The 25,833-nt window shown below is 40.0% G+C and overlaps 1 protein-coding gene across 1 annotated transcript in view; it reads left to right on the top strand.

The window, feature by feature from the left end:
* Positions 1-7,066: 7,066 nt before the first annotated feature.
* The window catches only part of GUCA1C (guanylate cyclase activator 1C), a gene marked incomplete at both ends in the record, with an annotated part of 35,779 nt that continues 17,012 nt past the window's right edge, over positions 7,067-25,833 (top strand). Inside the window, one exon of the mRNA XM_082498441.1 lies at positions 7,067-7,270. Coding sequence (XP_082354567.1) covers positions 7,067-7,270 — 204 coding nt within the window. The remainder of the gene's footprint in view (positions 7,271-25,833) is intronic.

Below are 25,833 nucleotides of genomic sequence, written 5' to 3'. Positions count from 1 at the left end.
TTGGTTTCACGAACAGAACATGTAACCTCTGCTTCTTAAGCTAGAGAGCACTTTTCATGAAATTAACCCTTCAAACAGCCGTGGAACCCAAATCACTCTTTCTCCCTTTGTTTCTTTTTAAATTTTGATTGGCAGTCTGAATCTAATTTTTCAGAGCTTAGAGTCAAGTGGTTTACTCTTAACAGCGAATGCTGATATACTGACCTATTACATGATGATGAAAACACTTTAAAAATGCAAAAAATAAATCTGTAATACATCAGCAAATTTGCCTGGAAACAGCGATCGTTACTTTCTAAATTCTACCAGATTTCCTGAGCCTTTATTTTAATTGCATGTGCTGATTAAGCATGTACATTCCTCTTCTGAAAGCATTGAAGTTGTGCCTTCCTACTCATAGAGTTCAACTTCTTTGTGAAGAGTAAATGCTCTTAATATGTGTTTTCATCACTTTTTCAGACTGAAACACAGAGGAATACTCTTTGTCAATACTCAGTGAAAAAACACTTGAATAAATGTGCCTACTGATTTTATTTTTTCTTTCATATCTTAAAATGTGGCAAGAATTACAGCAGTGAGGGACTGTCTTTGGGATTGCAGTGGCGGTCTGAAACAACTTTGCAGTACAGTCAGTGCTGCATAGCACAGTGGTGATGAAAATCCTCTTGAGGAATATAAAGTATAAAATATCGAAAGATTTTCCTACGTCTTTCTTTTAAATTAAATTCCATACTGGTTTTATTTTTTGTATATTGCCTCTCTGGATGTAATACCAAATGCTGATAGTAAGATAAAAAGATACCAGTTTCCTTTTTGTTTTCTTTGTCCTGTCGTATTAACAGATCTTGCTCTCAACTATTTGGGGTCCTTCTGATAGAAAAACAGAAGGGAGAAAACAAAACATCAAGTTTTTTCAGTCTGACCTGAATAACGTAGAAACATGGCATTGTTGCTATCAACAGGCTGGCAAAGGTTCAGATAAAACTTTTTGGATATGCTATAAAGTAAGTTACTGTAATCACTGGAGTCCATTCTGCATCAGTTGCTGTTAACCAGACATGAACCATGGGTGTACCTTGCAGGCCGTTGTTTCCATGTTCTGTTATGGGTTATCAACCATGATGGGTTATTAACTAGTCATTCTCTACGTGCAGATGAATATTTATAGGAGATCTCAGTAAAAATATATTTTTAAAGGGAGTGCAGGGTTGCCTTTATCCAGGATATAAACCAAAACAGTTTCTTTAGATTTGAAAGACTGTTTCATTCCATTTAAAAATAAACTTAAAAAAAAAAAAAAAAGAGACAGAAGAATTCTGTCCCTCGCTTGCCACATCTACAAAGCAAAGTATCCCAGCAAACCACAGCAAAGCTGTGAGTTGCAAACACAGCTGTTCAAGGAATACTTAGTAGCCTGAGGGGAAAGATGGCAGAATTACTAAAGCATCCTCGCAGAGAAAATGACACTTAATTCCGAGTATTTCTTGTTATTGAACAAAAGAAGAAAAATGTGGCCTTTCCTAGGTTTCCAGAGTTAGTTGCATGTCCATCTTTAAGCATAGATGCATATAGATAGCATAAATGTTCATCTGTGGATTATTTGTAGTCTGGGAGACGTGCTCTGGTGCACCGTAGCTGAATCTGCCCCCGTTTCCCACTAAGCCCCTCTGTGCCCAGGTGCTCAGAGGGAACGTGATGCTTTGTGTGCTGTGAATTCCTGTGCCCGTTCACGTAGCACTAATCTCGCTGCTTAGATAATCCCATACTCTCCCCCAGCAAGGGTGACGGATTAGATGTAATTACTGCTGTCAAATCAAATTATGACTTACTTATTAAATGTAAGATTTCTTTTCAAGGCTAGTGGTGTTAAGCATGTTATGTATGTTCTTCAACTTAAGTTTGTATAATCACTTTACAAATATTGTTAAATTGTTTCATTAATACCTTCTGGTGAATTTTATGATATTTAGTGTCATTCTGAAGGAGGAATACCTTTCATTTATCCTACCTCTTTTTTCCACTTCAGGCTGGGGGAAGGAGATGGTTGCCTTTTGCTTGTTTGTTTTAAGATAAAATAGTGTCTGTGTTGTGTAAGAGTCCCAGAAAGACAATGATGTCACCTTAATACTTTATAAAGGGCTTTAGTAGCATTAGAATATTACTTAAGTAACCTTACCAACAACTTAGAAAACTAATTTTAAGAGACATCTAATAAAGTTTATGAGAACCACTGCAAATTAATTATAACAATAATAAAAACAATAGAAGAGGAAGAATTACAGGTTAATTGCCATCTAGTCATCTCTTTAGTGTAGGCTATCAAAACTCTGATTTTTTTTTTATTTTTTTTTCCTCATAGCCGCTGATATCAGTGGAACCCTGTTTTGTCCCCGTATGCATCATGACTTTGGTAGCAGACAGATTTCTGCATATGTATTGTTCTGTCACTTAAGAAAACAGATATAGGACATAACACAATAATAAGCCACTAATGTACAGGTTTATTACTGTGTATTCAGAGTTACACATTTTCATATACAAACACACTGAGAAGCTTACGGGCAAATTAAAACAGAAAAGGTCCTGATGGGGAAGCACTAAGCCTATGTGAAAAAATGATGGGAAGATGCAAATAAAAACTGTACAGAAAAAATAAATTACATCAATGCTTTTATGGTAAATGTGCAAATTACAAATAAGGTGGGTTTGCCTGCATTGTACCCGGACATCCACCTAAGACAGGACTTTTGAAATAGCATCATTTTTTTCCAAAATGATTGCTTTTCATTCAATCAGTCTAAGCACCCACGGGATAAAGATAAGACAATTAAACACTCTTTGGATCATGTCTTGTGTATAAAAATAGCCATAGTTCACTAGTCAGGTCAACAGTACTTCTGGTCCACTCTCTTGTCTCTGGCAATAGCCAGGAGCCTGTGCCGAAGGAACAGGCACCCCTCAGTCCCCCTCCCTGCTTCCAGCAGTCTCTGGCCATTCAATCAAATAGCAAGTTGAATAAATGAGCTTAATGGGCCTTTCCTCCGTGAAATTGCCTAATTGCTTTTTGAACTCATATTTACTTTCAGCCTCCATACCAACTTGTGGTAATCAGTTCCACAGCAGAATTACACAAATGTGTTTTTCTCTTTTTTAAAGAAACCTGAGTGATCCTTTCTCAAATTGTTTTGCAGGGATATTTCAAAGAATTCCAGAATGGCTCTCTTGAAGTTAAAGGAAAATAAGACTTTTCAGTCTTGTGACCTGCGATTTTTACGGCCACAGTTAAGATTGTTGCCTGTCACTGTAGCAAAGGGATCAGATAAAAATTCTAAGTGGCGCTGCCTTCCAACATCCTTAAAGTCCAACCATCTTATTCCTGTGGATTGCAGAGGCTGGCGGTGCCAATATATAACACTGAGAGAGACTTAGTGAGAATGTTGCTATGGGGAAAAAGCTGGGGTCAGAGTTTAGTCCCTTGAAGCTTCTCCATAAAATAGCTGTCGATTTCTCTGTCCTGATACTGTTGTCCTCATTGTCTGCCATTTTTATGTTTCAAATGCTTCATTACATTGTCCCCTGTATTTCATAGCATCATGCATAGAAAACCTGAAACTTTCTGGACGCAATTTATCAGAGCCTCGAAGGCCTTTATTTCATAACCTGTGTTAGTAGCCCTGAGTCACCTCCATGACATACGCGGGCCTAAGCGCAGGTGTCACCTGGTACAGTGCTGAGAGGCTCCAGGTGACCTGGCTTTTTTTTTTTTTTTCCAATCACATTCAGAGGAAACTAAGCACGTGGCATATATTTGATACAGGCTCTACTTTGGGCAGTAGGTTTCTGTGTATGACTGTTTGAAGTGCTTTAGGTTCTCAAAGTCCTGTCGGTCTCTCTGCTATGTGTTTCTTTTCCTCTTCGAGCTGCTTTCCCTCCCCTTTATATTACATGGCCTGCAGACCTACAATGCCAGTTCTTCCCGCCTTCTGCATTCTCCCTCGTTCCACGTCTGGACTTGGCCTGTAGGGTCATACACATGCAGAAACACAATCTCCAGCTAACCTGGATGTGCAGATACAATAAATCTGAGAAAATTGTGCTTTAACTAGAGAAGTATCTTTTCCTCAGAGTGAAAGAGAGGATAGCATTAAACTGCTAAAAAGAACGGTGCTGCCAGCACAGCCCTTCTAATCTGTGCGTACTTCATAGCTATAATCCCCCAGTAAAGCTGTCCGATCAGGAACGTGGCTTACAAGAACTCCTTTAAAAGTAGTTTCTTCTCCTCCTTGCACTTAATTCTAGCTTCCACTTTTCCATTTTATTCTGGGCTATTGCACTGGTTCTTCAAGTCTTCTGGGTGTTCTCTCATTTCTTTTTTAATTATGACTTGCTGATAAGCACATCGTGTTTGTTCATATGCTTATTTTATCAAATGCTGCAGTGTAAAATTTAAGTTTTTTTTCAGATTCCTCAAATAGATTATTTAGAACAGCTTCATGATTATCTTGAAGAGTTACTTAAATAAAATGTGGATTTCTCTGATGTTTTAACCTTGTCTTCTGTAAGGACAAACACAACAGAGGTAGGAGATTCTTTCATGCCATATAAAAGAAATATGTGTGTTTTCAAGGAGTGAGATGGCTTAGTCTTTGATACTCGCATTTATGCTGTCATATTTTTCAGAAGCACATTGGAAAATGAAAATGTACAAAAAATGATTGTAGACTCCTGTATTTACAAAAAAAATAGTCTGTGACTTCTGAAACCTATGGGGTTTTTTTTATTCTTTTTTCCTTTGAATACTGCTGTTTTTTCTGGAAAAAAAAAAAAAAAAAGGAAGTCTGATAACATTTGAGTTTTAAAACACGTCCTCTTTTTGTTGAACAGGGAATTTGGTTGGTACAGACTTGGAAAATTCTTTGTCAGCATTTCCAATTACTAGCTATTGAAAATTTAGATTTGATGAACAAAGATAAAAGACTGAAGATTGCTACTTCAAGCTACCTTTCTTCTGCTTGCTGTTCTTGGTTATGAAAAATATAGTATTCTTTGCCTGCTATTGATATTTTGAAGTGGAGTATTTCCAAATACCACTTCATGTGTTTCAGCTTTATTCTGGTTTTATTCAGTATTTTACACAGGTAATCCCTGCTGCTTCTCAGTACTGAAGTCCTTGATGCTATAGCTGACAGCATGTTAGCAGGCAGCTATTGTTGCTCTGGGATGACTGCTGAAAGAGGTGCAAGGAAAGACTAGGGATTAGAAAAATCACCTTTTAATGACAGCTACAGTATATGTCGCTATTGAAGTCCTCAAGGCATCCATGTGCGCTTTCTTACCCCTTCTCTCCCTCCTCGGCAGCATTGTCCTGACTGGCTGCAGACTCTGGTTTATGCAACATAATTATAAATATATGCTGAAAGCCTGCAGTCACGGCCCAGCTTCTTCCAGCCATCGCCTTTTGCAGCGAAGGCTTGTACCTATTTCTGAGAAATATTTTGCGATTCTGATCTTATGTGATTAGTGTCTCCCAGCTCTTTATTTGCCTGAAGAATTAAAGAGTTCAGAATAGTGTATGACTACGTGAACCTGTCCGCCGGGATGCAGAGCCTGCCGTAAACCTGCTGCTGCAGGGGCAGCTTGCCCAGGTTCGTTCCAGCACCCTCACTGCACGCACCCAAGAGATGCACCACCCCTTGTCCCCTGTGTCACCCGAAAACCAGGCTTCATGACCTCCCCAACAGTAGCAATCCGTTTCTTCGCAGTTTTGAGATCAAATTTGTCTCTGGTGGCTGTTGATACTGCTTTTGCAACCAAACCAGCCTGAACCTTGGGTCAGAGGAAAATTCAGCTCATGCAGCCGTGCCGGGCTCCAGGGGGCAGCTGCACTGCGCTCCGCTCTGCAGAGGGAAGCAGAAACGCTGCTCAGGTAGTGCTCACCTCCCCTCTTGTGAGACACCACCAGAGTGCCATTGGTGAGACAACACCTTTACGGTGGGCTTAAGTGTAACAATTATATTTTACGTTCCAACAGTTTCGTCTTCAACTGCTGTGTGCCGTGTTATATACTGTAATAACACTGTAAAACTGTAAACTGCAAGGTACAGCTATATAGCACAGACAAAATGATATTGCACTACAAATCTCCATAAATAATTTAAATCAGCAAAAGAAGCAGTCCTGCACCCCCTCTTGTGCTGGCTGCCCTTTTCCATACCTACTTAATCTGTTCTTTTGTACAACCCAATGTTTTGTGAGACCAGGCAATGCAAAATTTAAATAATGTTTTCTAAAGCTAACTGTATTAGTATTCAATTTTATTGCAAGCTCTTGCCTGGATCTGTTCTTACAGTTGTTTCGAAGTGCAACCACAAACACCCATGCTGGCCTAAGGGAAGGGGAAGCATGGGATTGAACGAGCCGTGGCAGTTGGGGAGCACTTTTTAGGACAACGTTAACTTTCTGCAAGCCTCAGATGCTTGTAAAACTGCTGTCTAAAAGTCAATGGCAAGTTTTTTTGTGCCTAGTGTATAGCTGCTTTCAGGTATTTTCAGGTTGTCCAAGTCAAATCATGTTGCAGTTTTGGCCTATAAGGTAAGATTTGGACCACAGTATATACAGAAGTAATAAAAATGAAAAGTCAGTTGCTACAAGGCAGCTGCCCAAAAGGTATCCAAATATTAAAATGGGCTGAATTAAAACCTTGTGATTTATTAAAACAAAGGTTTAGAAACTGCTCTCAAAATCCCTGTGTTGCTTATTCAATATTCACCCAGTTTACTTAGCTTTAGCACCACAGATGCCAACATAAGTTAAGAATTAGCATATTCAGTCCTCATGTCTGGCTGAGGCTCTGCGAACTGACTATGCACAAAGACTGTAATCAGCTGATAAAACCATGGTGCACTAAAACTGGGCACCAGTAATCTTGCTACGGTGCTATATTTACTTAGTCTATATTGGTAGTGATCTGTAAGAGGTTTAAAGTAGCTCTCAAAGGCAGAGTTGGTGTCTGAATGATCATTGTTGGGAAGCAAGAATGACTAAATACTGAAAAAGGTTACATGGTATGTTTGATGCTATGGGTGCTGCTGGATCAGCGGATGACATTAATGCGATGGAAATTCACCATTGGTACACAAAATTTATGAAGGAGTGCCCATCTGGACAACTTTGTCTGCATGAATTTAAACACGTCCTGGATCTACACGGACTTACGCCAGAAGCTAACAGCTATGTTGAACAAGTGTTTAACACATTTGACATGAATAAGGTAAGAATTCGTTCTTAACTTGCTGGCTTTCTTATGGCTGTATCATTTGGTGCATTCAGCGACATGTCTCGGAGGGCTGGCAATGCTGACTATTCAGAGGTAACGGAAGTGATTCAGAGGTGATTCAACAGAAAACTACGGGCAAATAAACACGAGTGGCAGGCAAACAATTTTGAATGCTCTGGTACACTTTGCCCTTTTGAAAATTGTGTACAGTCATTCTAATACGTGATGAATAGTTTCTCATCTTTGAAACCCAGATTTTTTTTATTATTATTTTGAGTGTTTGTTAATAATTGGAAGTTTTATCTATATGACTCTGCTTGAAAAATCGTTTTTTATAGCAATAAGTGTTCGGCTGGGAGTGTAGGTACTAATGCTTTAAGAAGATGCAACATAGACACAACATGATTCCTTCCGTTGCCAAATAAAATATTGCTGGATTCATTCCAAGCACCTTCTGTGGCTTGGTTTGGTATCAGCCAATCCCTCTTTTCCAAAGACACATCTGTCTGGTTTTGATCCCTCATCCCAGTTTTACTGTTTAACATCCCGGGTCATCCCACCAGCATTCAGCGGCTGTAAGTTGCATTGCTGTCTTATGCCCTTCCAACTCAGTGTTCATACAGGTTCCTTCCAGTCATGAGACCCATCCAGAAGACTCTGCCTTCTTATTTTCCCCTCGGAAAGAGAGGAGAGTGGAGAGTCATCGGTAACTCTTACAAAAGTGTCTGTCCTTGACTGAAAGGAGGTTTAGGCTGAATTGCCAGTACCACACAAAGTCTGCTTCCAGCTAATAGAACAGATGGGCCCATCATGGTATAAAAACTTATTTAAAAAAATAAAATAAAAAAGCATTAGTATTCTCTAGCCATGCTATTAATCTCAATGAATTCAGAGAGGTAATGAAAAATGTGTTATTACATTATATGAATGGTTTTAGTGGCAGGTTAAAACTGGTCCAAATTGTAGACGGAACTACTCCAGACGGTTTCAATTTCCAGAAATGGCCTTTCTGTTCTTTATAATTAAATGAATTATATTTGTTTCAGAAATTGCTGAGAGTATGAGATACCTTGTATGTTTTTACAGCCAACCTTTAATTTCTTGTATGGTGCCCATAGACTAAGAATTCCCAGAGTCAGTACCATTGCTATACCAAGTTTTCTTGTTATTCTTTTATCCACACATACCCCCACCCCCAATTCAGCTTGCTTTTTTGGTACTAGGTAATTCTTTCTTACATAATCTTCAAGTACTGTTCCTATAAAAGCAGATTTATTACATGCTCTTTTCTTCCCTCCCTGTCAATTACCAGATAGTTAGATATAATGGAATTTGATTAAGTAGAATCACCTAACTCAATAGCTGTGCTAATTACAATTGGTGAGCAAATTTCAAGTCTATCAGTATGAAATCCGACTGGCAGAAATTGTCAGCTTACTGTGTTCTTTTCAATTAATAAATCAATGCATTATGTTCCCCAGTAAAGCTTTAACAATGCTAACTTTCTTGAGTACTGCACATGGACAATGTTTGAGCTCATCTAAGAGCTTTTTTTCGGTTTAGCTTTAATGTGTACTGCAAAAAGCCCCTGACACCTCACTGCTGTGGAGAAATATTTGGAAAAAAATCCAAAATTTGTTTTAGGCAAATACTTTTAAAACAACTAGTGACTGAGGATGTTTCAGAAAATTGAGCCTGCGGCTTTTATTAGTTACTTTTTCAGAAAACTGGAACATGAAATGAAGACCTCTTGAAAATCAGGCTTCTGTCAAGATGATAGCATAGCAGTGCAGGACCAACCATAGACATTGGGAAACAGTATTTGCCATGGGATAACTGAGGGTGTGGAGGGGGGAGAAAAAAAGTGCCCTTCAAATAGTTTTGCACCAACAGAAATGCCTAGGAGAACTTGCCACTACTGTTGGTATTGATCTATGTATTTGAAAATACCCGCTTTACTCAGCAAATTGTGCATCCAGCACAGGCAGAGAGAGCAGAATAAATTAGATACAAACTTATAGGGTATGGTTGCTCTTTACGACCTTACTGCATTCAGCCATCTCTACAATTTGTAGTCCTTGTAGTGCTGAGTGTAATTAAAACTAACAGTTTTCTTCACTTGTTTATATTACTTATAGTATTGAGAATGTGCATATAGATGGTGGCATTGGCTTTTTATATATTGGTGAAGAATACTTTTCCGTATCTAGCTTATTTAGAGTACCTTTCTGTAAGGAAAAAGTATTTTGAAAAAGTAGCTAGTCATTCAATATTAAGACAAGCTTTATGTGAACCAGAGACCCATCTAAATAGGGAAAAGAGCTCCAAACCAAACAGGTGGGGAGCTTTTTGGAGTTTCAGGTTGGTTTGTGTGGTTTTTGGTGGGGGGAGATGACAAGGGGTGGTGTTGTCTTTTTGTTGGTTGCTTTTTTACAAGTTACTAATCACAGTACCTCCCTCCCAGTACGAATAGCTTGGCACCCTGGGAGTATCTTGCTCAAGTTATCTGATGAATATTAAGACACATGCCTTAAACTTGTCAGGTTATACACACATCAGAGTTTAACTGTTACATAGTCCTATCCATCAATCTCTGATCCCTTTCTCTTGTTTCCCCGTAACTTTTAAATCGATTGGCATATTGCAATGAAATTTCAACGAGCAGGCATTTCAGCTAATTACTTCCTAAAGTTGTCATAAAAATGGCAGCTGGGTGGCAAGGACACATCCAGAATAAATGCGCCACTTATGTAGAATTCAGCTTTTATTCATTGTTTTAGGCAACAGCTGGCTGGCAAAATAATCAGGCACTTGTTTCCTTTTGCCTGGTGAGGATAGAGGGTGAAGCTGGGGTACCAGGGTGCAGAGATTTAGGGGGAAAAAGACAGTCTCTACAAATCTAGGCTTTTGTTTTCCTGTTCCCAGAAGAGCTTGTATAATTGATGTTCCATGTTAAACAGAAAAGGATGTTTCAATGTTTTATCTGTTTGGAAATCTTCCCCCCATTTTAATGAAATTAAACAACAACTTGGCCTTTAGGGCTTCATAAAACCCACTATAAAAACTGCTTATGCTAGGCTTATAACTTCATTATTTAATAATGAGCTTCCACTAAAGATCTGTTATTCATTTTCAGTTCTGCAAGATGTTGTAACAATCCTCCATTAGCTACTGCAATCTGAGGCATAGATTTTAATGTCCGTTTTCTTAATTGAGCTGTTGCAGCAATAGGCCCAGGAAAAGTTATTTAGAAGGCAGGAGTGAAATGGCACATTAGAATAGTCATATACCTGGGACTGTCTAGTCTGTATCCTTTGCAGATGGCAAAAATATGAAGAATGTGGCATCTACTCCCAGATAAAAGGCTGGCAAGTTTTTTTTTTCCTTGTCCAAACTATTTGTGTACTGTAGTGATGGCAGAGCGGTGGATGTGGTCTACCTTGACTTCAGTAAAGCATTTGACACGGTCTCCCACAGCATCCTCATGGCTAAACTGAGGAAGTGTGGACTGGATGACCGGATAATTAGGTGGACTGCGAACTGGCTGAAGGAGAGAAGCCAGAGGGTCGTAGTCAATGGGGCAGAGTCCAGTTGGAGGCCGGTAACCAGCGGAGTGCCTCAAGGGTCGGTACTGGGGCCCATATTATTCAATATATTCATTAATGATTTAGATGAGGGAATTGAGTGTACTATCAGCAAGTTTGCTGATGACACTAAGCTAGGAGGAGTGGCTGACACGCCAGAGGGCTGTGCTGCCATCCAGAGAGACTTGGACAGGCTGGAGATTTGGGCAGGGAATAACTTCATGAAATACAACAAGGGAAAGTGTAGGGTCCTACATCTGGGCAGAAACAACCCCAGGTTCCAGTATAGGATGGGGAGCTACCTGTTAGAGAGCAGTGTAGAGGAAAGGGACCTGGGGGTCCTGGTGGACAGCAGGATGACCATGAGCCAGCACTGTGCCCTTGTGGCCAAGAAGGCCAATGGCATCCTGGGCTGTATTAGAAGGGGGGTGGTTAGCAGATCGAGAGAGGTCCTCCTTCCCCTCTACTCTGCCCTGGTGAGACCGCATCTGGAATATTGTGTCCAGTTCTGGGCCCCTCAGTTCAAGAAGGACAGAGAGCTGCTGGAGAGAGTCCAGCGTAGGGCAACTAAGATGATTAAGGGAGTGGAGCATCTCCCTTATGAGGAAAGACTGAGGGAGCTGGGTCTCTTTAGTTTGGAGAAGAGGAGACTGAGGGGTGATCTTATTAGCGTTTATAAATATATAAAGGGGGAATGTCATGAGGATGGAGCCAGGCTCTTCTCAGTGGCGACCAGTGATAGGACAAGGGGTAATGGATTCAAGCTGGAACACAAGAGGTTCCACTTAAATTTGAGAAGAAACTTCTTCTCAGTGAGGGTGACAGAGCACTGGAACAGGCTGCCCAGGGAGGTTGTGGAGTCTCCTTCTCTGGAGACATTCAAAACTCGCCTGGACACCTTCCTGTGCAACCTCGTCTAGGTGTTCCTGCTCCGACAGGGGGGTTGGACTAGATGATCTTTTGAGGTCCCTTCCAATCCCTACCATACTGTGATACTGTGATACTGTGTAGTGGCTGGAAATGCGTAAACACTTAGAGAAATGAATGAGAAAGAAAAAGTAAAACACCCAGGTAAAACGTTTTTGGTAACAGGGGAAAAAAAATATCTATTTTTGATGAAATAGCAACAGTACAATTTTTAACGAAATGGCAACAGTGTAACTACAAGATTCAGATACAACACAGAGCATCTATATAAGCTGTAGCTCAGTTTTATTTTTCTCTTGCCTTGAATAAGGTCTTGTGAGAGCCTCACTGAAAAGCCTGTGGCAAACGAGGCCCAGGGCCTCTAAGCCACATGCCAGGTTTTCATACGCTTCCCCTTTGGGATTCACACCACATCTGTTTAGTTTGATATGATGTGTATATTTATCTGTTGTAATGTATGTTTCCTGTGAAGTCATTCTATGGGGCTTCAGGCTGGCTTAGGGAACCAGTTTACGTAAGAAGAAGAATGAGCTGTTGGCATACCGGCTTGCCAAGAGTAATGCATATGGGATTTTTATGGCTTGGCACCAGCTTTCTCAGCAACAGCACCCTCATACTATTCTTGATCATTCCGATGATATCGACACTTCTCTAACAAGAGCATGACTTATGTGTAGTACAATCAAAATGCATTTGTCTTCTGGATTCTGGTCTTAATACAGAAATCCAGCTCAAGATTCCTTTCCATGTTTATTAGAGCTGAAGGAGCTTATTTCAAGATGACTCAGCTTTTCGCAGGTTAGATGAACCAAGTTTCCTCATCCTCCCTTATACTTCAGTGGAATAACAACCTATCTGATTTGGTCAGTGGAACTACTTCATAGAATCATAGAATTATCTAGGTTGGAAGAGACCCTTGGGATCAATATTTAACTCTTTCTTAACAGAATAAGCAGATAACTTTTTTTTTTTTTTTTTATGAAAGAAATGTTGTGGTTTAACCCCAGCCAGCAACCAGGGTCACAGAGTTGTTCACTCACTGCCCCAGTTCACTCTCACCCCCAGTACAATGGAGAGAAGAGGGAGAAAAAGGAAAAAAAACCCTCATGGGTTGAGATAAAGACAGTTTAATAGCACAGCATTGGAGGAGAAAATAATAATAATAATGGTAAAAGAATACACAAAATGAGTAATGCAATACAATTGCTCACCATCTGGTAATCAGTTGCCCAGTCCGTCCTGAGCACTGACTGCAGATGCCTGCAACCCAGCCAACCCCCATTTATATACTGAGCATGATGTCTACGGTACTGAATATTCTTTTGGCCGTCTTGTCCTGTCTGAGCTCCCTCTCAGCTTCTATGGGAAGCTGAAAAAGTCCTTGACTTAATATAAGCATTACTTAACACATGTTGTTTTAGTTGTTGCTATCAACGTTATTCTTCTACTAAGACCAAAACACAGCTGAAAAGAAAATTAACTCTATCCCAGCTGAAACCAGGAAAAGAAACCACACATAAGTCAAGGCTCTGAAGTGTCGCAACATCTTGCACACTGCAAATTTTGAAGTTGAAAATTACAGGGTTAATTTTTTTTTTTTTTTCTGACGCCTAGATGTTATTTTTCTTCTTAGAGGATCAGATTTTGTCTACTGCCATGATGGGTAAAAATCACTGCCAGATCTTTGACATTACTGGATGAGGAAAAGAATTTGCGATCTAATCTCTTGCAGCAGGTATTTGGCGTTTAGGAAGTGAGATTTCAAGCAAATAGCAGGCTTTGGTTGCTGCAAGCTTCTCCCTGAACATGAGATTGCTGAAGATAACTCTATCAGCTTCCAATTTCTATGATACTGAAAGTGCTATGCTTGAAATATTCAAATTTCTATCACTGTATTATCTGAAAACCCATCACTGAGACTGTGTGAACAGAACGTGTGTGTTAAGTGGATTATGCAAATGAAGCAATATGATTACTTTTTAGTGCCTCCACACACTCTTACTGTTTCAGAATTATATAAAGACCTGTTCCTAGTTCTTTGTACCTCAAGATTATATGAAAAGTGTTTAACACGTGCTTGGTTTAGATGGAATGTTAAGACAAATTCAAAGTATGTACTTCAGTTAAAAAGTCCCCTTCCTGAATTTCACTAGCTCTGATTTATATCCTTTCCTTAGGTTCTAGTGTGTGAATTTCACCAGTTTTTGTATTTAAATAACCTGATGTTTCCTGTGAGACATTATCAGAATATCTGTTTTCAATGTTAATGTTATGATACTGTATGGTCCGTTTATATATTATCTTCCTTCAGCTGGATGAATGCGTACTGGCACACGCCAGAGTCACCATACACATCATTAGTATTTTGCAGGATTTATGATTCTCCCAGTTTGCCAAAGGGCTGAATGCAAAGCCCTCCAAACAAAGCACAGCAACACCATTTCACAGTTTGGGAAGCATTCAAAGTCATCTTAGCCAGAGCATTTTTAGTGCAAAGCACGGTTAAGTTTCGCAAGTGTACCAAGTGAACCTGACATCGCATCTTGCACAACGCGAGCACAAATTTCATGTTTTGTCTTCACAAGAGCTCCTGCAGAAGCAGGTTGAGCCCTGGGAACACGTCTAGGTGTCAAGGTAGCTCTGGCCAGAGAGAAGCACCCAGCTAGTGACAGGCCTGCTTGCATTCAAACAGATCACGAAGGATCATCCTGCGCCGTTTCTATTTTTGCCTGATCCAGATCCGCAGGGATCTTTAAGAGGTTTATGGTACTTTTATAGCTCCTGGTTTGTTGGTGAATTCTAGCTGGAGGTAAGCCAGGGAATATAGGAGCACTGCGCGAAGGCAAACGGTGCGGTGTGGATGGAGAGGAAGGGTGGACAGTGCTATGGGTGCTGGGGAATCGGTTGATGATTTTGCTGCAATAGAAAACAGTCAATTATACCAGAAATTTATGAATTATTGCCCCTCTGGGCAACTTACTCTCTATGAATTTAAGACAATACTGGGTTTACGTGACATGAACCCTCAGGCAAACAAATATGTTGAGCAGGTGTTTCACATCTTTGACAAGAATCAGGTAAGAAAATTTCTTGGACTATTTTCATCATGAAATGTATATCTTAGCATGAACAGTAGACTTTGGCCTAGTGATATCAAATAGGAAATAGTAGGTAACCAGGAATTGGGGTTTTTCTCATTAATTTCCAGCAGCTGTGCAGCATTACTTAAGCTGAGAAAACTGGATTTGTTGGACTCTTTTCAATGCCGTTTACGTTGTTTAAGAGAAGAGCTCTTCAAAAATCTACTAAACAAGATTGATTCCTTGTAGGCAGGACTGGGCAAGAGTCCTAAAACCCTCATGTTCCCCCTCATGTTCTTTCATGTGAAAGCACTATTGGAAGGCTGTGTGACTATTTCTGTCTTCACTCTCCTTTTTAAAAATTTTTTCCCCACCATTTCCCAAGCAAAGTCTCTTCAGATCTATTGAACTGCATTTTTTGACAGTTACAATTAATCTTTTTTTTTTTCTTTATTTTATTATCACCATTTTTATTCATATTTGGAAAGTTTGTAAGAGAGTAACACAGCTATTTTACTTCCCTACCCATCCCTTTAAAAAAGTAACTTTTAAAGCTGAGCAGTGGACTTCAATTATTGCATAGATCAGAAATCAGAAGACCATGTTACTTCTTCTAAAAGATAAATGGAAAGAATCAAGAAATGCAGTGGAAAAAATACAGTCAAAAACAGCAACAGGCAAAAATAAGTAAAGCAGAAACAAGCCCTCCAGGAGGGGGAAGAAATAAGTGAAATGTAAAACAAACAAATAAATCAAATTAACAAAATTAAGGCATGAGTATAAAGAGGTGGAAATAAATCTTCAAATAGTGGAAGGAAGGAGGAAATAGTGTCTCATCCCTTCTTTGTACATTAATTGAAGCCCTTGTGAAACTGAAATGCAAGCTGTGGAGTAAAAAAAAGAGTGTTGAAGAGATAGTTAAAATCTTAGTGAGAGAATATTTTTCCATCAGAAACAGCTGCTACTTAGACAAAAACAGCACGTGGGAATAAACGTGGTCGTTTGCTCAGCTGGAGTAAAAGGGAGATGAAGAGGCTGGGAATGGCAGCCACAAGATCCAGCCCCTTGGGATGTCTCTCCAAAGGTCCTGCCTCTTCCACTAGCACAGAAAAGCACTTGGACAGGTATTACTAGACAGAAATATCCCATGCTCTTTAGCAACCGCAACAAACCCTTGCCTTGCTAACTGGAGCCACTAGGAAATGCAAGTTGCTTAGTGTCTGCTTGGGCTTGGGAGAGTCTTCAGACACCGAGAAGGAGAACATCTCGAATCAAAACAATGGTACTTAATTAGGGAAGACAGCCTTTCCTTTTAATTAAATGTTTACTGATGTCTCTCTCTATTGGCTTGGTTTTCCCTCTTCCAAAATGCTTAACTTGGTGGATTTTATTGCGGGGGGGAGAAGAAAAGAAAAAATATGCTTTAATATCTGAAGTTCTTCCAAATAGCTGTGCTGTGTAGGCAGATAAAAACAGGAAGCTGGGATTTAGAGTTGTGTAAGGATGTATATGTAACGTTATTAACTGGAAAGAATCCAATTTGTATAAGCTGAAATCCTTCATGAAAACAGCCTGTGGCATCAAAATGTTGTTGGGGTGGGGGGTCAATTCAGAGATATTACCCTTGATACTAAGATTTTGGGGACTCTTAAAACAAGAATTTATTAACTTAAATTGAAAATTACTTTTTATAAACTCAAACTAATGGTAGCTACAGACAATTGAAAATCAAGTATTTTTTTTAATTGCAAAAGTAAGCATTTGTTTGTTTTTTCTGCCCCCCCTTTCCTCCTCAGGTTATCCACATGCAAAAGTTGAGGAGTTTCTTTTCTGTTTACTTATTTCTCCCATCTGGAGTCAGAACATTTCATTGATGTCCCAGATTTTCCCTGGATGAGAGGACTCTCTCCTTTCCGTTCTAATAAGACCACTTAAAACAGTTTAATGGCCTCTCTGTCCTTAATCAGAAGTTGTTAATCCCACTTGTACTTCCCTGCTGCCCACAAGGCAAAGCACAGCTCCAGCTCTTGCCACCCCTGAGTTCAGGAAAATCAGTGAATTTGTAATAGCTACAAAAAGAAAGCATTCCTGACTTATCCACCTGACAAAGGAGGATGTATCCCTTTGGCAACTAGAAACCTTGGTGAAAATAACAGTGTCAGGAGTGGGCCCTCATTGTGTTAAGTCTTTAACTTCCAAATGGAAAACATAAAGTCAGTATCTCCGAGCACTCCCCATAATCATTAACATGAAAACAACTGCACTACAGACAGTTCTGTGGGAAGTATAAGACTTGTTATTTCATTAGGCACGGTCTGATGGTTATTTATAGATGCTGGCGCACTGTAGCGTGTGTGGCTAGCAACACCCACAAAATCACGTCTGTAAGTGGTTAGTTTAATGGCAAAAAAAGCCTAGGCTAGACTGCGCTCAACTAAGACAAGCACAATTGCTTATCTCATCACCAGGACATGTACCATTTTGCTACACTCATAATCTCCATGTCAGGAATAATGAAGCAGTAGTACAAAAAGGAATCAGACATAATAGGCTTCTACAGATGTATTTTTAAATGGTCACTGCCTTCTGTTTCGGTTTTAAACCCATTCACAAACACAAGGAGTTCATTGCTTGTAAAAACATCGTAGCGGGCACTCAAGGAATGTGATTATGAACTAACAAAGTTGTGCCAGTGCTTGATCAGTGTTTTCAACAATTAAGCAATTTCACATATATTCCCACATACTTTGCGGTGTATACCATGGTTAAAATGCCACAGCAAGTTGCAGTGCCATCTCTTTTCCTCGTGCCCATGCTTGAGTTAGGAAGAATTCAGTGAGTCCTCTCCTCTCAGGCGGGGAGATTAGGTTGTGTCCTACTAGAAACTTGCCTCATTGAGGCAAAAGCTTTCTGGTTTATGAAGGACAGGAAAACTATCCTTAAAAGCAAGCTACCATTCTGATGAAGATACAGGAGGAGGAAAGGCTAGCTTGATCCTCCTCCTTGTAACATCCATAGCGGAAAGAAAGCAGGATTTAGAAGCTAAACACTCATTCAAACAGTTAGAAAAGTGTAGCATGTATCACAGGGAGAAGATGGTGATGCTTGGGACCTCACAGTACAGGACGTAAAAAAAAAAATTAAAAAAAAATTAAAGCCTTCATGGGGTAAATTTTTCTGACCAGGATAGGCCATTCCAGCTCTTCCTGGAGGATAACCTTCTCTTTCTACAATTTTCTATCTTGTCCAGATGACTCTTTCATTTGGGCAGCCTAGGTAGTCCCTCTGAAAACACCTCAGGCAGGTCTGCTTGAGCTGGGAGGTAGGTTGCATCTACCTTAAGAGAAATAAATGGACTCTGAAGCTGGTTGGAGATGAGGAGAGGAGTAGCCATGTGCGTGTGGGGAGCCAGCAACAAAGTTAATAGAGGGAGATGGCAGGATAGGGGGATAGAAACTATGGTCTGAAGTCAGCTGGCTAGGCTGAGCATGCGAATGCCTGCAATGGTGCCTTCTGTGGTCCTGTAGCTCCCCTCTGCAACTGAAACAAGCAGTGGCAGATCTCTGTCTCATTCAGCGCTGGTAAGATGCAGCATCTGACAGCAGTGAAGTGCAGAGAAGAAAGGGGATGGAAGAACAGAGAGACAGGGCAAAGTCCAGAAGTACAAGCTGAGTCATGCAGGGAAGAGAAATGGCATTTTTCAGAGCAAATGGCAGTCAGAAATTGCTGAGGAAGGAAAAAGGAAATGCACTGGAGTGAGTCAGAATGGATTAAAAAAATCATGAGGAAAAGACAAAAAGTTAATTGGCAAAAATGACACAACTTTTAGATAAAAAAAATCTAAAAGGCAGGTAAGGCTTTTATTCAAATGCATTGAAAACCTGGCATTTGTAACTTCAAGTGACGTACTTGTTTCACAACACAGGGATTTAGTATCTGCTGCCTACAGCTGCCTTACTGCTGCTTTTGTAATGCCCAAGAGAAAGAGAATGTCATCTTTATTATTTTACTTTTCTGCCATTTTTTATATCAGGGTAGTTCCTGATCACCCTGCTGTGAAGTTGTGTTGTTTTTGTTTTTTAAATTAACAACAAAAAAAAAAAGAGCAACCACTATTTTCAAACTCTGTTAAAAGACTACCTGTTCTTCACTTTTAAAGACATCTAGATTACATCATCCCTTCCAAAACTAGCGAGAATTTATACAATTTTCAGAGAAGGATTAATGAATCCAATTTTTTTTTTTTTTCCCCTCATGTTTCCTTATGGAGACAGTTTTGCTTTACCTGCGGTGTGCGTTTTCTGTGTGCCCCATGTTCTTGCAGTTCAGCAACAGTTTGTCCTCGAAAAAGCAATCTTTATTACAGGACTGTCATTTTCAGTGCAAGTACATAGTCCTACTGTTGCCTGTTTGTATCTTTTTCTTAATTCCCAAAATATGGTACAGACTCCAGAAAGCTCCTCGGCATCTCTAATGTAGATCTCAATAGATACTGTAGTTTTACCTTCATCTTTTAGCATCAGTTCAGTTTGCTACAGATAACTCATTTGGAATTGCTTCACTGGGCTTCCTATGTTCAAACTAGTCTCTATATCTATAGTTTCAGAGTTCTTCAAAATGGCTTTGCCATATTAGTTTCATCAGTTCAGCTCCACATTGTTATGAATTTTTCTATTTTTAATTATAAAAGTAGAAATGTCCCATTGCTGTTGGCTTCAGGAACAGGTGATTTCTGTAGGATTTCTGCTAAGCACATGTTTTGTCTGTGAGTTTATTAAGCACTGTCAAACTATGCAGCGGGTTATAAATTTTAGCCTTGTTGTGCTCCATAAAACTCACCTCCCTTTTTTTGTCAGGTGTAATATCAGCTATTATATACTATTCCAGCCCCCCACTAGGAGTGAGGGATGTTGTGAGACTGAAGTATAAATCAGATCACTTTTTCCCCGGGCATTTTTGCTGTCTTTTACAGGTATTTTAGTTATTGTTTATTAAACTAAAGGGATCCTGAAAACAGGTATTAAATTACAGCTGGAATGATTTTAAAGTAACATTCTCTTGTAAGCTCTTTACCAGAGCGTATGAAATCTGACAAAAATCTGACTTCTAAGGCCCCATCTTTAAGTCAGTGCAGCGGTCTCTCTCATGTGCCGCAGTAACCATGGGTACACTTCCCCAAGACTTGCTATGTGGAAGCAAGTAGCAGTAATGTGTTTTTTGGGCGGAGAAAATAGGAGGGAGGGGAGAGGGATTAGTAGATGTGAGCAACTCCGGAGTTCCCTATGCCTAAGTGGGATCCTGTGAACAGTGCTTGCAGGAGGTGATGTGAAGAGATGCGAGAGGGCTGTCATTTTCCAAGTAGGAGAGAGAAAAGAGAGAGGATGACTAGCACTGGGTGAGTTACCCGATCATATTATGTAGAGTTTGCGGCCTGCTTAAGTCATGTTCCTGGTGCCCTGTCTTTCTCTGGTGTTTCACACAATGACTGGTCGTTGCTTTAAGAGCAGTGCATGATGGCTGAAGAAAGAAAATTCAGGATTTTTGTCAGACTGAACAGCCAAGAGGTTTGTTTGCTTATTTCCTTTCACCTCCCTTGTCATGGCTTCCTTTTCACTCACCCTCACTGCTCCAGCAGGCACATGATGAGATGCAGATGAGATGCCCGCAGGGGGTGTGTCCCCACTCTCCCTCAGTTGCTGGGATCACGCAGCAGCTCTAGGGCTCAGAGATGGTCTCTGGGGGAAAGGCAACACACCAACCATCCAGTCTGCTGTATGTACTTTGCCTGCTGAACCAGTTTTGGCTAAATCAACAGCAATGTCTGTATCTTACTGTTTAATCTTCAAAAGTTCATGGGCGCTTGAGGAGTGTTCACACCTTCTTACTCGTATGCCACACTTGGAAGTATATGATATTAAACTTAATGATGTCCTGATGGAGAGTGCTGTAGCATAGCCCATTAAGAGTATGGTAGTCTTTCTCAAAAATTGACCTGATCCTATAAGACATTGATTGCTCTCTGGCTTAAGGTGGGCTGGATGGAGGTTGCCATTTTTCACGATGTGCTCAGCACCTCATAGGACTGTGCTCTTTAACTCCACCGTGTGATTATAAATGAAAAGGATAAGTGAGTGGGAGTGTCTTGTTTCTGCCTCTCTAATGTCCTGTAGTTACACTGATATTTATAGCTCTGAATTTGTCTGTGCTATAGTAATGCTCCTGAGCCGCTCATCTCCTTGTATAGAAGCTAATCAGTACAGAAGTATTATTGATACCTAAACCCTTTCCCTGACCTTACAGAGGAAGAAGGAATTCAGCTTCTGAAAGCTGTAAAATAAAAAGCAGGACTACAGCACTGACCAGAAGCAAGGAAACTTGTATTTAATTCACTTAACAGACCAAGTTGACTCTTGTAAAAGAAGTCACTGTAAAAGATTCCTGTTCTGCTCAGGTTCTGTCATGAGGCTGGTGACCAAAATCATGTGTTTTATCTGGGGACCCGTGCTGAGAGGGGAGAATAGGGTGCAATTGCACACAAATACAGGATACCACACAGCATATTCATGATAAGAATTTTTCATTTTCTAACGTGCATGTTTGTAGTCACCAGGAGAGTCTGGATTTTCATGAACTATAATTTGAGCATGGCTGTCTTTCCTTCTGCTTTAGCCACATTGTGAAATCCCATCTGGTTTAGAACTGGGCATTAAAGGTAATCTCACATGAGTACAGACATTCACTAAATAAAAATAGAAACTTACATTTGTAAGAGGTTTACCGTGGCCATTTAAATGCAGTATTAGTCTGAGATCTGGTCATAAGCAAGACTCCGAACCTCAGAGATATAAATGTGAAAAGAAAAAAAGAGACACTTTCTGCATAGTAATATGGGCGCCAAAGAATCATTACCAGATGATGGCCCTGCCCCTGAGGTGCACCATTATTACAGCAAATTTATGAGAGAATGCCCATCTGGGCAACTTAGTCTGCATGAATTCAAGAAACTCCTGGATCTGCAACATCTGGATCCACAGGGAGATATATACATTAAACGAGTGTTTGATATCTTTGATCTGAACCAGGTAAACTTTCTATTCTTTATTTCTTTAATCTAGTGCTACTGCTTTCTTTGTAAGTTGTAGCCTGCAGGCTCTTCGTTGTGCTCTGCTCACAAAACTGTTACTGGGGACAGGGTTGCCATTCTGGTGCACTAGAGGTGAAGAAGTAGGACTGGGCTTTGACAGCTTTGAGTAGGACTCTTGTTAGTACTTTCCAGGGGCACTTAAAAAATGTAAGAAACAATTTGGAAAATGAGATGTAATTTGCAGTTCACTGGTTATTTTTCTGTCCTCTGCTTGTATATAAACATATGAAAATATTGATATGCTCAAATACAAAGTTAATAAGTTTTTACAGCAATGTTAGACCGAGAGGAAAATATGGTCTGCGCTTAACTGATGATGAAGTGCAGTGTAGATACAGATTTGTCCAAAGTACTTTATTGAACTTGTGGCAGAGAGGAAAATGTAACTCAGATGCGGTGATCACACACAGCGCCCAAATTACAAGACCAAACAGTCTGTCGTATGAAGAGGTGAAGCAGTTTCTCCAGGATATATTTCTAATTTACCCTTCCTGCTACTGCAATAACTGCTTATAAATGCAATCAGCTCTCTGTAATGTAGCTAGCTCCCAGACAGACAATATATATTTTCCTTACGTGTACAGACAAGGCCAAAGCTATGGCCATCTGCTACTTGTGTATAGCACCTTTCACTGGGTGTAGAATACCTTAGACCATGCGGTTGTGGAGGTAGAGGGCAAAAGACATCAGAGACTCTAACAACTGACAGACTGGCAGACAAGTGCGGGCTGTTTTCTAGGTCTGTCTTGAGCACTGCCTTACGCTCATAAGGTCCTGGAGCTGGCCACCTTGAGCCCTCCACTCACGACAATGCTGGAGTGTCCCGTGACACTGCCTGTCAGCACATGTTCTGCAGAGTTGTGAAACCTTCAAATTTGTGAGACCTTCAGATTCTAGATTAATGTAAAAGTGGGGAGGGTGGAATAAAAGCAGGTTTCAGAAAGAGCATTTGCTCACCTTTAGTTGCTGTGGCAGTGGCCAAACATACTTAAAACAAAATGGGCACCCTCTGCTAATTGTTGCTTCTCTAGCTGGTGTTTCAGTGTTGTGTCACCCTACTCTGCAGGCTGTCATCACTCTCACATATGAAATCATCAAGTTGCCAGGCAGCAAAACAACTTTTCCTGTAAGAAGTAGAGGGCAGACGCTCAGGGGGACATGTGTTTTAAACATGTATAGTGTGGAGGACAGAGAGGCAGGGGGAGCTGCACCAGGACTCTGCTGGAGAACATGATGTCTTTTCAGCACAGCTTTCAGGATCACCGTCCTGAAAGATCTCAGCTGCTTCATCCGTGCAACTGAATTTCCTCTTTTACCAGGAACTTTCTTGCTGCATCTTTCTGACCTTTACCTTATCATTGTCTCCATCCTCATCTTTCTCAGATGAACCAAGATCAATCAAGGCTAAAGGATGGAAAAACAAGTGCTGTTTAGATAGACAGTGAGCAAACTTGAACCTTCTCCCATGCTTCCCCCAGCTGACTTTTATAGATACGTGACCTGATTTTTTCCTTATCTAACTTTTTGTGGCCAGACAATACCATGGTTTAACAGTGGGGCTTTCACAGTTTAAAACTGCCATGATTTCTATTGCTGAAGCTTATATATAAAAGCATATAGTTTGGGGACTGGTTTAGAGTTGATCTAAATCTGAAGAAACTCATTCTGGAAAACTTAAGTCATTTAATAAGGTCTTCTACTCTCAGCATAAAATATATTTTTCTCATGTAGGCTTCTGTTTTCTCACAAATAGGAATCTGCTTAGAAAGCTATGCTAAAGTGTTAGGCCTAAATTAGTCTACAATTCCAATTATAGCAGCCTAATGCTCCTTGATTGAAGTTGGGATTAACCATGCTTGGGGGTATTCTATAATACAATAAAATGATAAAACACTCTTAAAAGGTGCACAGAATTCTCCTCTGTGTTTCGTGTATGCCGAGTTTAAAACCGCTAGCAAGTAAGGTGTGGAATACAAACCTCATAAGATGCCAATGGGACTTGGCAGGGCAGGGAAGGGGAGGGGGGTAACTACAGCTGTGAATTGCATTCTACCTCCTTGTTAGCTGTGTTGCTTCCATCTGAAGTCTGTTACAGACATCCTTCTCCTACTTAGGATTTGCATTTAAAAAAAAAACAACTTGCCAGTAAACTGGAAACCGTTAAACAGGAATTATGGCAGTATGGTAGGGGTTTTTTTGACAATATGTGACAGATCGAAAGCTTAGTTGAAGCTTGTTTCACTCAAGTCATCCATACAAATACCAACAGGAATTCGCTTGCAAGCCAAATCTTATCATTCCCTAGACGACTTTAGGTTGGAGATGCTAGAGTAGTTCAGCTCCCCACTCATGGAAATGACTATGGTCAGTGGACGCACAACAGGGAGGAGTACATCTTCACAGCACAATTCAATGTCATGTAGAGATTGAAGTTACCTCTAGTCTTGGCAGCAGGCAGACCATGTAAGCTCAGAGCATTGCACTAACTTACCGTGCCAAAGAGGCAATGCTGCTGTGGCTGTATGCCTTCTTGGAGTCAGTTATCTTGGGTGTTTATATGTGGCAGAGCGTAGTACTGTACAGGTATTCACACCTCTGGCTCAACAGAGTGCATCTGTTCAATGCGTAAAAGCTGTTTCCAGCCAGTGTCCGTTTCTGTTGGAGATTAGAGACGTAGGCTATGTCCTAAAGGCTTTCTTCTCAGCAACATGCTAAATAAATGCTAACCATTTCTGTTGTGTCTCTTGTGCAAACCACCATCTGTTTCATAATTACATGACCTTATACACCAGGTATGCAGATGTCTTTAATTTTTCCACGTTTCTTAAAAACAAGGGTTCTGTCAAGACTTTTCACCCCTTCCTTGACCTCCATGGGATGCTTTGCTAATAATTACACAAACCAACAATGCTAGTGAAGTTTGAAAGTTGTTCTTCATCATTCTTAGCTCCAGTGATAAATAAAGATGCTGAACATTCAGAACTGCAAAGTTAACTTTCCTTGAGATTATCAAGAGGAGTGCAGGAGGTAGCATTTAAGCAAACATTTTATTCATGACTCATACATTAATACTTGTAAGCATTATTTATACAATGTCATTGGCAGGATAATAAATGGTGGGTTTATCTTTTGCCGCAGCTTTCCAAGGAAAGCCTTAAAAAATAATGTTTTTATTAAAATACAAGTGCAACAATTCATTTTTTAAAAGATTCCCTTTATTAGGTCATTTTAGGGAAAAATGATCTGAGTCTTCTTCACCTTTAAGCTATTTGTAATACAAAAATGAAAAAGCTGCAGCCACATACAAGTAAGCTGAATTCCTCCTGCTTTTTTTATTCCCTCTGCATCTCAGTCCACGCACGACTGTCATGCAGTCCTAGTTCATGCAGCATACTGATGAATTTTAGAGAGGGAACAGTTATGTTTATCTAAAATACTTCAGTAGTTGCCAAGTATACTGATATATACTTCGTTTTCTGTGAGAATATGTATCACATTTCAGAGATATTATATCCTTCAAAATGAGGTTATACAACGTTAAAGGAGAGAGCATATCTAGAAGAATAATGTCTGGTGTATCCATAATATATTGGAAGCATTTGTTGCTCTTACAAAGAACGAAGGAAATACTCTATAGTCAGCACTGCTACTATTTAACACTTTTAAAAAAAAAAAAATAAAATCTTCTTTCTTTAAATCAGAAACCCAGACCATTTCCATTCACGTCCACTGGCTCGCAGATAGGTTTTGCCACCACTAAAATAAAAACTGATTACTGTAAGGATTGATTAATTGATAGATTGGGTTCTTATAACCTGTGAA

This window comes from Vanellus vanellus (assembly GCF_965231255.1).
Source record: "Vanellus vanellus genome assembly, chromosome: 1".
NCBI classification, from domain to species: Eukaryota; Metazoa; Chordata; class Aves; order Charadriiformes; family Charadriidae; genus Vanellus; species Vanellus vanellus.
The sequence above is the reverse complement of the archived record's forward strand: the minus strand, read 5'-3'. Positions and strand labels throughout refer to the sequence as shown.